The sequence below is a fragment of the Macaca nemestrina genome, chromosome 10 (assembly GCF_043159975.1).
Source record: "Macaca nemestrina isolate mMacNem1 chromosome 10, mMacNem.hap1, whole genome shotgun sequence".
Classification (NCBI taxonomy): Eukaryota; Metazoa; Chordata; class Mammalia; order Primates; family Cercopithecidae; genus Macaca; species Macaca nemestrina.
This window is the reverse complement of record NC_092134.1, coordinates 38,563,647-38,579,638: the sequence shown is the minus strand read 5'-3', so window position 1 is coordinate 38,579,638 and position 15,992 is coordinate 38,563,647. Positions and strand designations below refer to the sequence as shown.

The 15,992-nt window shown below is 45.3% G+C and overlaps 1 protein-coding gene across 14 annotated transcripts in view; it reads right to left on the bottom strand.

Moving 5' to 3' along the window:
• Nucleotides 1–7,703: 7,703 nt before the first annotated feature.
• The window catches only part of LOC105483690 (transmembrane and coiled-coil domain family 3), a 308,537-nt gene continuing 300,248 nt past the window's right edge, over nucleotides 7,704–15,992 (bottom strand). For all 14 annotated transcript variants that reach the window (XM_071071299.1, XM_071071302.1, XM_011744669.3 and 11 more), the window contains one exon: nucleotides 7,704–12,306. In XM_071071299.1, coding sequence (XP_070927400.1) covers nucleotides 12,004–12,306 — 303 coding nt within the window. In that variant the 3' untranslated portion in view covers nucleotides 7,704–12,003. The remainder of the gene's footprint in view (nucleotides 12,307–15,992) is intronic.

The following is a 15,992-nucleotide window of genomic DNA, read 5'->3' as shown; positions in this document are numbered from 1 at the left end:
AGCGGGGACCACATAGGAGACTGTCACAACTCTCCTGGGGGGAAATAATGGTGCCCTGAACCAAGGTAGGAAAAAGTAAGGTGGGCAAGTTTTGGGTGTCTTTAGAAGGTAGAGTTTGACATGATTAGATGGCACTGGCTAGAAAGAGGGGGAATGGCTTTAAGATTTCTAGCTTGGGTGAGTGAATAAATGGATGGTGCTGGTGCCTTTATGTAATGAGGTAGTGTAGACAGAGCAGATTTGAAGTAAGGGCAAAAAAATGAGATTGGTTTTATATTTTGAGGTGCTCTAAGGATGTCTATGTAGAGATGAAGGGGAAATAGAAATATGGACTGTGGCTCAGAAAAGAGGCAGGTACTCACTACACAGAGGCAGTGGAATTAGTCTTAGAGATGATGGCTGAATCACAGGGAGTCTGTGCAAAGGGGGTGAGATGGAGATAATGCAGCCAAAGAAGACTAGAGGGTGGTCAAGAGGTGGCAGAAGAACCAGAGAGTGGCATCAAGAAAATACCCAACCGGCCAGGCACAGTGGCTCACGTCTGTAATCCCAGCACTTTGGGAGGCTGAGGCGGACAGATCACTCGAGGTCAGGAGTTCAAGACCAGCCTGGCCAACATGGTGAAACCCCGTCTCTCCTAAAAATACAGAAATTAGCTGGGCGTGGTGGCGCACCTGTAATCCCAGCCAGTTGGAAGGCTGAGGTAGGAGAATCGCTTGAACCCGGGAGGCAAAGGCTGCGTGAGCCCGCACTGTACTCCAGCCTGGGTGACCATTAGACTCCATCAAAAAAAAAAAAAAGAAGAAGAAAGGGAAGGGAACGGGAGAAGAGGGGAGGGGAGGGGAGGGGAGGGGAGGGGAGGGGAGGGGAGGGGAGGGGAGGGAAAGGAAGGGACTTCCAAGGGAAGAAAAATGTTTCAGATGGGAGGGAGCACTGCAAAGGGAAATGACTAGAAGTTTAGTAAAAACACAGGCTGTGAAGCATGCACCAGATGTGCAAATGGGTCCTCGGTGACCCCACTGAAAGAAGTTTTAGGGGAGTGTTGGGGGCTGACAGTAGTTTTTAGTGGGTTAAGAAATCCTGGGAGACAGGAGTGGAGACCATCCTTTTAAGAAATGTGATAGTGACAGGGAAGAGAAGGAGTAGTGAGTTGAGGAAATGCAGGAGGAAAAGTGGGTTTAGGACATCAGCGACTGGACATTTGTGGATGCTGAAATGAATCCACTGGAAAACAGGTGCTGATGAAGGAGATGCCGGCTCTCAGAAGAGGCAGGGGGCCCAGGTGGGAGAGTCTGTCTTGGACAGAGGGCTGGAGTGGTGTGAAGAAGGAGGGGTGAGCCGAGGGGAGAGCTGAGGCCTGATGAAGTGGGGACCCCAGCCCTCTGCAGAAGGGAAGCTGTTCAGCAAGGGGGTGCCAGGGAAGGCAGCGGCTTCCTCAGCACTTGCTGCGGGAAGAAACACTGAAGTCCCAGGCTTCCAGGTAATGCTGTTTTCATCAGCAGAGCCCCACTGGCCGGATCTGGAATTCTGACTGGACAGGTGGCATGGGCATGACCGGGGGTCAGGCGCAGAGGCTGCTGTGGAAGCGTCTCAGGGGTGCAGAAGCCAGCAGGGGCGGCCCTGTGTATGCCTCGGGGCTGGGCGTCCCGGCAGAGGGGGTTACTCACTGCTGACTCAGCCCCAGGTGCTCATTTGCATGTTATTCATTTCAAGCCAAAAACACTTGAGCAGGAGTACCAGGAGCATCTAATCCCCTTTCCAAACAGAACCACCCCAGGTCTTCCCAGTGCTCCTGCTGTTGTGCTGAGTCTCTCTGACTCAGAAATATTTCTACTTTGGAAGAGTCTACTCAGCTGTGCCGTACAGCTATCTGTGAAATTGAGCTGAAAAATTCAGAGAAACACTCAGAAAGTTCATTTTCTCTGTAAGGATATCACGGTAAGTTTAACACGCCAAGAGCCTGGGCCTTCCCCCTTCCAAATATTATCTTATTTTCATCTGACTTCTCCCCCACCAGAATGTAATCTCCAAGAGGATAAGAACATTGTTTTGTACTCTGTCTAGAACAGTGCATGGCATGTAGCAGGTGCTCAATAAATGGATTAAATTCTGTAATTCCAGCACTTTGGGAGGCCGAGATGGGCAGATCACTTGAGGCCAGGAGTTTGAGACCAGCCTGGCCAACATGGTGAAATCTTGTCTTCACTAAAAATACAAAAAATTAGCCGGGCATGGTGGTGCATGCCTGTGGTCCCAGCTACTCAGGAGGCTGAGGCAGGAGAATAGCTTGAACCTGGGAGGCAGAGGTTGCCTGAGCAATATCGTGCTACTGCACTCCAGCCTGAGACTCCGTCTCAAATAAATAAACTAATTAATTAATGCATTAAATTATTGAAGGCCCTTGGGCACCCCAGGCCTTCAATAATTTAATGCATTTATTGAGCATCTACTATCTCATTTAATCCCTATAATTCTAGGCAGTTAACAGTTTAGAAAGGGGCGATTCTAAGAGGTGAAACACCACCCCTCCCATCCCCTCATCCTCATTTAATCAAATTGCCAGTAAGGGGAAAGTCCCCGAGTTTTGAGCTGGGCTTCCCACATGTCATGGAGTTCAGAAATGCCTTTATCAGTTTATTAGGTGCCCACTCCTGGGAAACTGATTCATGCTAACAGATTCACTCTGACAAGAATATCCCTGACAAGAGAAAGCAAATGTAGTGATTTACATTCAAGGATATACAGCTGCCAAGGAGCTGAAACGTTCTGCCCTGTCGGACAGCTCAATCTGTCCCCAGTAGAAAGGGTTCACTGGGGCTGCCAAGCAGTCCCCAGCTTGGCTTGGAGCCTGCACAGAGTCGATAGCCTCAGGGAGGCCGTGAACCAGCTCTGTGAACCAGAAACCCAGAAGATTGAGTGCAGCTGGCCAGGCAGGATCTCTGCCTGCTCCAGGGACACAGCCGTCACTCTCCAGCTCACCCAGAGAGCCAGTCACCGGCCTCCTGCATCCCTCCGCCTTCTCCTTTGAGGATGATTGTTTATCGACTGAAAGGGTCTCCTCCATTCCATCTCATTCATGGTTTCCATGGACTTTCCTTTTTCTTTCTATTTTTTTTTTTTTTTTTTTTTTGAGACGGAGTGTCACTCTGTTGCCCAGGCTGGACTGTAGTGGCGCTATTTTGGCTCACTGCAACCTCTGCCTCCAGGTTCAAGCAATTCTCCTGCCTCAGCCTCCTGAGTAGCTGGGATTACAGGCACGCACCACCACATCCCGCTATTCTTTATATATATATATTTTTAGTAAAGACAGTCATCATGTTGGCTAGGCTGGTCTTGAACTCCTGACCTCAAGTGATCTGCCCATCTCGGCCTCCCAAAGTGTTGGGATTACAGGTGTGAGCCACCCTCCCTGGCCTCCATGGATTTTCTTAGTCAATTGTTTCTTGTTGACAAGGCATAGCAGGAAGTCACCTTGCAACAATTCTGACCATGTTTGGGGACAGCCACCTTTCTGAATCCAAGCATGTCTTTGGGTCTCTGCTGGCTTAAGCCACTGTGTGTGGGGATGTATAAACTTCTACCTGTGGCCTAAGTTTTGGGGTCTTACAGTTCACTGTTCCCTGGAGTTACAAGACCTGGGCATCAAAACACAGAAGAAATATGACAAAGGAAGAGAATTCAAAACCACTTTGGGAGGAAACCCCTGGTAGAAGGCTAGGCTAGCACTGTTGCTTGTGACGTTGACAGTCTAAGAATCAGAGAAGGATCCAGGCCTCCAAGAGCTTCTTTAGCAAATGGAGTCCCTCACTGCTAGTACAGACCAGAAAGTACATGACTTTATTTTCCTTCTACTACTCAGTGGCTTATTTTAAAGCAGAACAGGAAAAAAAAAAAAAAGAAAAAAAAAGAAAAGAAATCCAATTATCAATGCCTAAGCCGGAGTGGAGTAACCACCAACAAAACAGCTGTTAACATGGCTGACGCATGTTCCTGTTAACTGCTTTAGTCAAGTTAAAGGCCTGGCAAGGGAGAGATCCTGACTGGCTTAGCAAGGAGAGGGATTTCTGAGGTAGCCACCACAGATGGTAGCAGATGTCATGCAGCCTCAGAGCAGAAGCCACCAGGGACTTCACCATCTCAGAGCTGAGCAAAAAAGCTGAGAAACACTCAGCTGCGTCAACTGCCAATTATATACCTCAAGAATCTCAGGAAGCCAGGGAGTGTGTAAAAGTTTCTGTAATTAATCGCTTTCCATTCTCTCTGTCCACAAATCTGTCAGCTCATGGCTCTTCAAAAATCAAGGATGCTGGCTTCAGGTATCTCTGCCCTCATCTAGTATGGCCAGCAGCATGAAGATGGAAATGCACAATTTGTAACCATATTATTCATTACAAATTATACTCCTGCTCAGTTGTCCTGTTAGAGTCCTAGGATTAAAAGTGATCCCTGACTGACAAGAAACCAGTTGCTCAATTCCTTCTATTACAGAGTAGGGCAGCAGTCACCCATGTAGGCTACAGTCACACCAGCTTGGGGATCCCCCAGTACCTGTTGCCTGATGTTACTCATTACTTTACCTCTCTGAACCTCAGTTTCTTCATCTATGAAGCAGAAATAATAGTGCCTGTCTTGTTGGGTGTTGGAATGATTACCTTTGATAGTGCAAGTAAAGCACCTGGCACAGTACATTGCACACAGTAAATTTCGAAGAATGCCAGGCATTATCCCAAATCTATGAATGCCCAGAAAGGTGCTGTTTGGTATTGTCATGCTCCTTACATGACCCACAAATTTCTACATCTCATAATCACACCTATTAGAAAGTAACTCTGTATGTGGGGCTACAGATACTCATAAACCTAATTGCAAATTTTAAAAGGCTATTATTAATTGTTATTAAGACTTGAAATTACTTTGTCAAATGGTGACTATGGACCTCCTCAGATGTACAAGATAACTTCTTTTTTTTTAATTCTTTTTTTTTTTTTTTGGAGATGCAGGCGGGTGGTCTCACTACGTTGCCCAGGCTGGTCTTGAACTCCTAGGCTCAAGCAATCCTCCCACCTCAGCCTCCCAAAGTGCTGGGATTACAGGCATGAGCCACAGCACCCGGCCCAAAATAAGTTCTTATATTAGAAATCCCGGTGGGGCATGGTGGCTCATGCCTGTAATCCCAAAACTTTGGGAGGCCAAGGTGGGAGAATTACTTGAGCCCAGGAGGTCAACACCAGCCTGAGCAACAAAGTGAGACCCTGTCCATACAAAACATAAAATAATTAGCTGAGCATGGTAGCACTTGCCTGTAGTCCCAGCTATTTGGGAGGCTGAGGCAGGAGGATCACTTGAGCCTGGGAGATGAAGGCTGCAATGAGCTCTAATGGCACCAGTGCACTCCAGCCTGGGTGACAAAATGAGACCCTGTCTCAAAAAAGAAAAAATCCATACATTACTTAAAACTGGTAAATATTGCTTTATTCTATAGCACTATGCTTAATGAAGCTTGAAACCAACTAACATCACTTTTCCCCGTTTCTTTTTTTTTTCAGGGAAACACAGAACTGGTAAGGTGTTTTCCCTACTGCAACATTTAGGAATATGCTGGGCTCGACACATATTTCATTCAATCACTTCCATTGTCTGTATTCATCCTCAGACATCAAATGACAATAGTCTGCAAAGTAACAGTTGTTCCCCATAAGATTTCCAAACATTCAGCTATGCTCCATTTTCCAGGGCACAGAATGGGCTACTGTAGTTAAGAATTTTTCTATCATCTGAGAGTTCCAGTTTGTCTGTCTGTACAGAGTGAGTGACCAAAGTAGAAAACTGGTCAGGACGTGAAGTGACTGGAAGCAGAGGGCTAAAAAGGCAGGATGAGGAAAACAGAGTCGTGAATTCTTCACCAGCCAAGACCTCAGGAAAGGCTCGTGTGTCTGAGCTTCCATTCTACCCGCTGATACAGCAGTCCCCTCTCAGCCACGGTGCTGCTTCTGTGGTTTCAGTTACCTGTAGCCCACCAAGATCCAAATATAGCAAATGAAAAATTCCAGAAACAGGCCAGGTACAGTGGCTCATGCCTGTAATCCTAGCACTTTGGGAGGCTGAGGTGAGTGGATCACCTGAGGTCAGGAGTTGCAGAGCAGCCTTGACAACATGGTGAAACCCTGCCTCTCCTAAAAATACAAAAACTAGCCAGACAGGGTGGTGCATGCCAGTAATCCCAGCTACTTGGGAGGCTGAGGCAGGGGAATCGCTTGAATCCGGGAGGCAGAGGTTGCGGTGAGCCGAAATCGCACCACTGCACTCCAGCCTGGATGACAGAACTGTTAAAATAAAAAAAGAAAGAAAAATTCGAGAAGTAAACAATTGGTAAGTTTAAAAATGTGGGCCATTCTGATCTGGCGGTGTCCTGTACTGTCCCAACTGGGACCTGAATCCTCCCTTTGTCCAGTGTATTTATACTGTAGACCAAGCTTGTCCAACCCACAGCCCATGCAGCCCAGGATGGCTTTGAATGCGGCCCAACGCAAATTTGTAAACTTTCTTAACACATTATGAGTTTTTTTGTGATTTTGTCTTAGCTCATCAGCTATCTTGTTAGTGTATTTTATGTGTGGCCCAAGACAATTCTTCTTCCAATACGGCCCAGGGAAGCCAAAAAACTGGACACCCCCATAGATGCTTCCCGACCGTGAGTCACTTAGCAGCTGTCTTGGTTATAAGATCAACTGCTTCTGCTCAAGTAATCTTTATTTTACTTTAGCACAGTACATGGCCATAATCACTCCATTTTATTATTAGTCATTAATCTCTTACTGGGCCTCATTTATAAATTAAACTTTATCATAAGTATGTATGTATAAGAAAAATGGTATATACAGGGCTCAGTTCTATCTGAGGTTTCAGGCATCCCCTGAGGATAAACAGGGAATATTGTAGGAATAGCATTGGTATCGGTACCACTGGACTGGTTCGTATGAGTTCACACACAGTGAAATCAAGCGCATTGTAGACACCAAAGCCCCAGACAAACTGGAGACAGCCCACTAAACCGACTGCTGGAGTCAGGCGTCTGCTCCCTCCTGTGCTCTGCCCTGTGCCCACCCGACTGGCATTGCTCTTGTCTCATTCTAGCTCATGAAGGCTCTGCTTTGTCCTCGCCATCACTTCCCCTTTTTCAACACAAGGCCATGTTTGCTAGTATCTTAGCATGACTGTGAATACACCACCCTTCCTTCTGCCAGGGCTCAAGCAACGGGCCACACATCGCCAACTTCCTACGATATCAAAGACTTGAGATTCATTTAAAAATTGACTACAGGGGGAGAGAGGGATGAATAGACGGAGCACAGAGGATTTTTAGGGAAACTATTCTGTGTGATACTGTAACGGGGGAAACATGTAGTCATACATTTGTCCAAACCCACAGAATGACACCACCATGAACCCTCAACTATGAACTGTGGATAATGATGTGTGTCAATGCAGGTTTATTAAGTGTAACAAATGCACCACTCTGGTGGGAAATGTCGCTAATGTGGAGGGGAAGCTATGCCTGTCTGGGGTCAGGGTTCAGAAGAGAAATCTCTGTACCTTCTGCTCAATTTTGCCGTGAACCTGAAAGTGCTCTAAAACATAAAATCTACTAAAAAAAATTGGTAACACACACACATTTGCTACTAAGATGGGCTCCAACAAATGTGAAAATTTAAGAAATCTACCTCTTTATTTAACACCCAAAGCTAACATCAAGTGTTTATTTAAAAAAATAATGGCACCTGCTTTGAATTCATTGATGACACCACAATGGGGCGAAAATCTACAGGGAATTCACAATTTTAGGCTGACATGAAACTAAGAAGTAACTCACAAAATGGAAATTCTGCAACAAGCCTCACAATAAACATTTCCAGTTTCTACTTTCAGAGTTGCTAACTACTGCCTAAACATATCTTAAACACAGAGCACGTTTTGTTGAAATATTTCTCTTAGGACAAACACAGTAGACATGCTTTAAATAAATTAAAATTGCAACACATAAATCATTCCTAAAACAATCAAGGTGCATTGCTTTCCAGCTTCTTATAAATAGAACTGTACTGATTTCAGGAAACTATAGGTTCTGTTTCATATCTTTTTTTTAACATCTTATCTAGTTTTGATGTGAATAAGCCAATTTCATTCTTTGCAGTGATTTATCTTTTTAAACCAACTCATTCCTTTGTGCATATGCTAACTTTAAAACACCTCTTCACATAAGCCCTGAATTTTAAGTGATGCCATTTCTTCCTACCCCCAGCCCACTCCTCAGAATTACAGAAACATGTAAAATAGGTTGTTTAATCACACATGTTCACATGAATAAATATATTTAAATGTTTTTCCAAACCAATACAACAATATCTGGATTCACTGCAAAAACGTTCCCATTCAATGCAAAATAATTTGGCACAATCCGACCAAAAAAGACAAAAGTAATTAGTTGCCTGAGAGAAGCTAGTTCCTCATTATTACTGAGCCCGTAATTAAACCTGATATGCTAGAGAAATGGCAAGGCAATAAACACACAGAGTGGGGCAATATTTAATTGAAAACAAGAGTGACAGAGCTAGAAAGAGCGAAAACCACATGAATGCTAATTGACAGAGAAGGATAACAGCCTCCACGGCTGAAATGAAAGACGGAGTTTCAGATTTCCTTCTGTGAATAGCTGACAAGGATCACGCAGGCAAAGAGGCTACTGTTCCAAGCTAGAAACTTGGGACTAATCCCACATTCATTGTCCAAACCCAGTAACGAAGTGCTTTTTTGCTGTTTCACTATGGGTTTCCATTTTTGGTTTTTTTTTTTTTTGGCGGTGGGCGAGGGAGGGTGTTCCGGTTTAATCATATTCAAAGTTTGAACTTGAAATAACCAACTCAAGACCCACAGGACAGTATGTCACCAGATAAACGCAGTGCTAGAATCCAATGTCCAGCATCGACACTCAGGAATGTTTGCTGAGCGACCAGGCGGTGCTTACCCACCCAACAAGCACTTTCATCTTGGACTTGGCCCAAGATGTTTACCATAAATGAAAGGTGTGGAGAAAGGATTATAGTTGACACAAACATAAATATCCAATTCCAGCATATGTTATAGCTATACATCACTATTTTTAATTGTAATATTTCTAAAATGTCATTTAATCTCCTTACGCATTAAAGAGAACAGTGGGAGTGTTTATTCCTTAAGAGAGAATAAACTGCAGAGATTAGGTTTCTTTCGAGTGTATCATCTTATTAAAAAGTACGAAGTTTCATGAACTTTCAACAAGACTGCGAAATAAATATGCCAGGTAGGTTGAGCCTATCGAAGTGAAAACAAGGTTATTTGACATTTAGTGAAAGTCAATGAAAATATGAACTCTTTAAAAGGAATTCATGATCCAGGTAGGAGGATTTAGACCCTACAGCATGTTAGAATAAAGCTAGTTTCTAGCAGGTTCTGAAAACAGCTCCAGACTAGAGGGGACAGAGTGTGCTACTTTTCATTCTCTTCTCTGTCACTGAGGAGAAGATATACGGATCGCAGGTCTGAGAAGTGTGCATTAAAGCACATTTGCTAGGCTGAGCACTGGAATGGTGTGAGCTAGTGTGAGAATGAGGCCTACATCTTCTTGGACCATCCCAGAGCCCTTCACCTAAGGGTTAGAAATCTCTCATTCTCTAAACTAACAGCTGCACTCAATACCTGGTGTGTCCAAAGTGGTGCTTGGAAAGATTCACAGATACCAAGAGGGGCCCATCCAGGCCCCAGCTTGATTTAGGAGTGTAAGTTACACTCAGCTCTCAGCCCACGCTCAGTCTGATGCCCACAGGTAAAGGGTAATGCTGGCCATGGAAATACAAAAGCTGAAGGAAGCACAACATTCTCTCTGCCTCCCTGCCTTGCACCTGGTCTCCTTATCTGTCCCCTGGACTTGAACGATCAGTGTATACACATCAACGTGGGAGACCAGGGGGAGTCTGACAATGAAAGGAGAGACAGTCATGAGATCGGAGTAGGACTGGTAATTCCCTCTTCCCTGAATCCAAAATACTTTATCACCAAAGATTTCATGAAATGACATTTATTGTTTAAAAAAGCATGAGTCTGGAATTAGATAGTGGTGATGGTTGAACAAGTTTGTGAATTTACTAAAACCACTGAATTGCACACTTAAAAAAAAAAAAGCAAGCTTGAGCTGCATAAGTCCAACTCATACACACTGGACTTTGTACTAAATGCTCAACTATTCCAATTCTCTCAGACTATGGCACATTCTGTCGCATTTTTTTCCTTCAGGAGGTTTCCCTAAGAAGAGCTGTTTGCAAAATATTGCACTTAATTTGAATCCAAGAGACCTGATATCTTCTGGAAGAAAATGTGCACTCACATGCCTTCCTGCCTGCAGCAGCTGGCGGGAGTGGTGGGACAAGGGGCTCAACAGCAGTTTCCATGAACATTGTTTACATCTTCCTCTTTGTTATATACACAGAGACACAGATTTAAAGGAAAGTATCATCTAGGCTGAAGGTGGTGAACGGTATCCCCCACACAGGGATGTGAACTTTTGAATGCTTTCAGCGCAGAGGCAGTGTGGCCATCCTAGTACCTCAGGACTTACGTTCAGTGAGATGTTAAGAGACAGGGGTCAACCTTGGCTCAAACACTGGACTTATTTATTTTATTCTTGCTAGCCTTTCACATCTTGAAAAGGACACTCAATCTTCATCCAGGTAAATTGCCCCCACTAATCTAGCTGCCACTCAGTCACACCCCATGTCCTCGTTTCCTCATGCTTTCAGTGTTCTGACACCTCAGTCCACTTTAACTTTAGAGGCTATGATTCCATCGTCCTTCAAGGAAAAAACTGCAACATGACCGTCATTTGTTTTCATTTCCTGAGTAAGCTTTGCAGTCCCTCACAGACCTGTGAATAAAATGAATCACATAAAGTGAATCATATCCTCCAGGGGGGCTTATCACAATCAAGATTTGCCAAAAAAACAGCCAGGCATGGTGGCTTGTGCCTGCAGTCCTAGCTGCTCAGGAGGTTGAGGTGGGAGGATCCCTTGAGGCAAGGAGTTTGCGACCAGCCTGGGCAATATTTAGCAGAACACTGTTTCAAAACAACAAAACAAAACAAAAAAAAGATTTGCCAAAACACAAACCTTCAGAGTAGTGCTCACGGGATTCCAAATTAATGTTAAAGTCACAGTCTGATGAGGGATCTGAAAACATTCCTGCACACTCTGAAGGCTGGCCATTTGCTAGCCAGTTCAGATAAAATCAGGTGTCTGTTTCCTGCATATGAGAAGGGGAAAGCTCCATTCATAAATCCCTATGTCTCACCATTTAAAGTGTAACAAAACCCCTCAGGTAGACTTGTTGGATAACAGGTGTGTGATAAGATTTCCATCTTACAGGGTCACAAACGACTGACCGCTGTGGACACTGAGTACATGACGGGACCTATGGTTGCCTGGAGACAAGCAGGGTGGATCACATGGGGACCAAAGGCCACAGTGTTTAACACTGCCCAAGCCTGTGGTTCTTCATTCCCTGAATCATGCATATCCTTGCTTTTTATAGGACTCACAGAAAACAACCATTAGCAATTGTGAAGCTCCATTCTGACAGAGACTTAGGAGAGAGACCTTTCTTCTGGATCACCAATTACGCCAAGGTCTCGATATACAGAGGTTTACCACGCTGGGCTAGTCAGGTGGGCAGGAAATCGGTCTGATTAAGGCAGTGAGCAAGGTAGGAGAGCTCTGAAATAGATTCGTGTTAACAAAGTACAAGGACTGAGTTGGCAACTGCTACCGAGTTAAGAGAATTGTAGTTATTTACACCACACAGCCCTAGTTTTTCTTGCACACGAGTCCGCACAATCATTCATTGTAAAATTTGGTAATATGCACAGAGTTTTCTTTAAAATAAAAACTTGAAAGAACTTGAAGGCAGGAACCAGCGGCTTCATCTTGGTATTATTATCCTTTCTATGGCACACAGGATATGGTCCCAGTTTTTACAAAATATAGCAAGAAGAGTCACGGCAAAGAAGGTGCCAAGAATGTGGCAGCGGCTCTTCATCATGGGCGAGACGAACTTCGCGATGGTGGACACACACACTAAGATGACAGTCATGAAGGCCAGGATCACGTTGATGCACTTCCCCAGGAGAACTTTAGCATTCACGGTGTCTGTCTGCAGAGCTTGCTGCTCTTGCTGGTGGAGCTCCAGCTTAGAAATGCGAGTCTGGCAGGATTCCAAGGCTTCCTGTGGGCAAGAGGGACAGCAAGGGTCAAATGGTGTTGGGATCGTGAGCAACATGCGAGTGCTCGCTCAGCTGTACACGAAAGCCCCGGCTCCGAAAGCCCAATGCCCAGGCGGCTGCAAATCCCCAAACTGCTAATGAGGGTGACAGACAAAGATGTGGAACAAGAATCCCAGGCTCACTTTCTCCTGTTGCTCACGAGTAGAAGAGCATGTGGACACAACCACAAAATGCCACAAATGAGGAAGTATGGCTAAGTTTTTTGACTTTACTTTTTTTTTTTTTTGAGACGTAGTTACCTTGCTCTGTTGCCAGGCTGGAGTGCAGTGGTGCGATCTCAGCTCACTGCAACCTCTGCCTCCTGGGTTCAGGTGACTCTCCTGCCTCAGCCTCCCGAGTAGCTGGGACTACGGGCACGCACCGCCATGTCTGGCTAATTTTTGTATTTTTAGTAGAGATAGGGTTTCGCCATATTGGCAAGGATGGTCTTGATCTCCTGACCTCGTGATCTGCCCGCCTCGTCCTCCCAGAATGCTAGGATTACAGGTGTGAGCCACCATGCCCAGCCTACTTTATCTTTTTTTTTTTTTGAGACAGAGTTTCACTCTGTTACCCAGGCTGGAGTGCAGTGGCGTGATCTCGGCTCACTGCAACCTCTGCCTTCTGGGTTTAAGCTATTCTCCTGACTCAGCCTCCTGAGTAGCTGGGATTACAGGTGCACGTCCCCACACCTAATTTTTGTATTTTCAGTAGAGACAGCGTTTTACCATGTTGGCCAGGCTGGTCTCAAACTCCTGACCTCAAGTGATCTGCCTGCCATGGCCTCCCACAGTGCTGGAATTACAGGCGTGAGCCACCGTGCTCAGCCTGACTTTCCCTATTTTTGAAATAAAGTTATATAAAATATTGGTGCCTGTTGGTGCCATCAGGGACAAAGCAGAGAAGGAGGGAGGTTCCACTCTGTGACTACTCCACCTTCAGCCAAGGAGTGTGTGGGATCTCCAACGGCCAGTCCTTATTTCCACTGCTCAAAGATTTTGTCCATCGGTTAGAGATTGGCAGAGGAAGGCGAGAGAAGGGAGGGGCAGGAACTGGGGCTGACTGCGGGGCAACTGTGCTTTCGCCTGCTCTCTGAACAAGGTGTTACTTAGGACACCATCCGAGGCTATCTCCCTGGATCTCATCCATGCCAAGTCTTCCATTACTAAGACACAAGATGACTACAACTGACCTAATCTCTAGGCCAGTTCTCTCTTCTGAGATTGACTCACAGATCTCCGTGCCTCTTTGACATCTCCATCAGAGCTTCTTGAAAGCACCTCAAATGCAACACGTGCAAATGTGACTTCATGTATTGCAGCTACCCAACACCTGCAGTCAACCCTGTTCCCTTCCAGTGTCCTTCTCAGAGCAGAGCACCATGATCCATCCAGTTCCTCATACCAGAAGCCTAATGTGCATATCCTGACACCCTTCTCATCCAACCCGCCACCCAGCCACAGAGGCAACATCCAGTTTCTAGCTCAACTGGTCCGGTTCTCTCCACCTGGTCAGCACCCCAATCTAAGTCACTGGGATCTCTTGCCTGCAATAACCTTACAGGAATTTCCCTATATATCCTTTCGTTCCCCACCCTCACGAATCCATTTTCCACAGAGCCGCCCAAGTGGTCTTTTAAGGATACATATTTGATATCACTCCTTTTCATAAAACCTTTCCAATCTTTAATATGGCCTTCTGAGGCCTTGAAAGGCCCAGGTTCAGCTCCCTCTCCTCCCTCAATGACTTCATGCCAGCCCCTTGCCCTGTCATAGTGCTCTGGCCTTTTCCAAGTTCTTTTTTTCTTTGAAGAGACAGGGTCTCACTCTATTGCCCAGGCTAGGGTGCAATGGCACAGTCAGAGCTCATTTCAACCTCACCCTCTGGTCTCCTGCCTCAGCCTCCTGAATGACTGGAATTACAAGTGCGAGCCACCACACCCAGCTTTATTCTAAGTTCTGAAAAGGAGCATAGACTCACCTCAGGGCTTCCGCACATTCAGTACACTCTGCCTGAGATGTGTGCATCCCCCACTCCGTCCCTTCTTCACCCGTGGATCTCCCACTCATTTTTTAGGTCTTGCCTTGATTGCCCCACCCTTGGGGAAGCCTTTCCTGATCCATGAGATGAGGTCAAGTCTCCCTTCAGCTCTCCTCCCCAACCATGAGACATATGCTGCCTGAGGACAGGAACTAGTGCGTCTCGCATTTGCTGTCCTCTTCGGCACAGAGCCAGAGCCAGGCATGCAGCACGTGCCACACACTGGCTGAATATGAGAGACAGCTAGGTGCCAGTAAGAAAATGTGGGGCTTGACAGGTACAGTGGGGCGTGCCTGTAATCCCAGCGCTTTGGGAGGCCGAGGTGGGTGGATCACTTGAGGTCAGGAGTTCAAGACCAGCCTGGCCAATATGGTGAAATCCCATCTTTACTAAGAAAATATAAAAATTAGCTGGGCATGGTGGCACGCACCTGTAATCCCAGCCACTCAGGAGGTTGAGGCAGGAGAATCGCTTCAACCCAGGAGGCAGAGGTTGCAGTGAGCCAAGATTGTGCCACTGCACTCCAGCCTGGGCGACAGAGAGAGATGGTTTTAAAAAAAAAAAAAAAAAAGAAAAGAAAAAAGTGAGGCTTGAGAGAGAAACCTCCAAGCCTGCTGGGTGAAAAGGATCTAACTAGAGGTAGTACAATATGCCCCTCTCTGTTCTAACTCATGTGCCAATCTGTGTTTGCTCAATTAAAATATAGTCATCTTTTCAGGTTTTAAACAAGCATAATGGCTCCAAGATTGATTTGCTTTTCTTCTGCTGAATAACTCTATGGGCCAAAGAACAGGTTCTCTGTTACTATAGTAACTTCTATTATACTAGGCTACCAACGAAAAGGATAAAACTTCTTCAGATCTTCACATTCTAGAAAGTGCTGGCTTTCAACAGTAACAGGCATGTACCAGAAATCACACGTTCTTTTCAACCACTTGGGTCCAAGGTTTCCTCCATTTTAGGCGTAGCACAGAAAAGGGGATGGAACAAGACAAAGGACCAACCTTTTAGGAAAATCCATGAATCTTTGATTATAAGATGAATTACATGTACAAGTAGACCGATCTCAGGACTGTCTTACAACTGCTGTCAAATTTTTTTAACGAAAAGAAAAATCCAAGAAAATTAAGCAGTGAATTGCAAGGAATTTCAGTCACAGCAGCCCGAGTATTCAGCCCCACAATTTTTGGTACTTCCTTGGGTCCAGTCATTAACTTATTGTGGATGATGACCAGAAAAAGGGATTATCTTGAAACGTTTTTAATAGGGAATTCAGGGTTTAAAAAACCACTCAGTTGTTTAAAACGACAAAACCCTTGCATCCCTGCAGGCAACAGCCTCTCTGTCTCTGGTAGCCCATTCCCTTTGTGCAACCCTGTCTGTAAGAACAAAACAAATAAGAAATAAAGATGAAGTCAAAAGGCTCAACTGCTAGAAGCCCTGAGGAATGTGGCTACTCCCAGATGTAAGGAATGGCCAGTATTTTTTTTTTGACTGTTTACTATGTGCCAGGCAAAGATTTCAAGACCTTACATGATTATCCCATTTAATCTTCTTGACAACCTTTTGAGGTAGAGCTCATTAATACTTCCATTTTATTGAGGAGGAA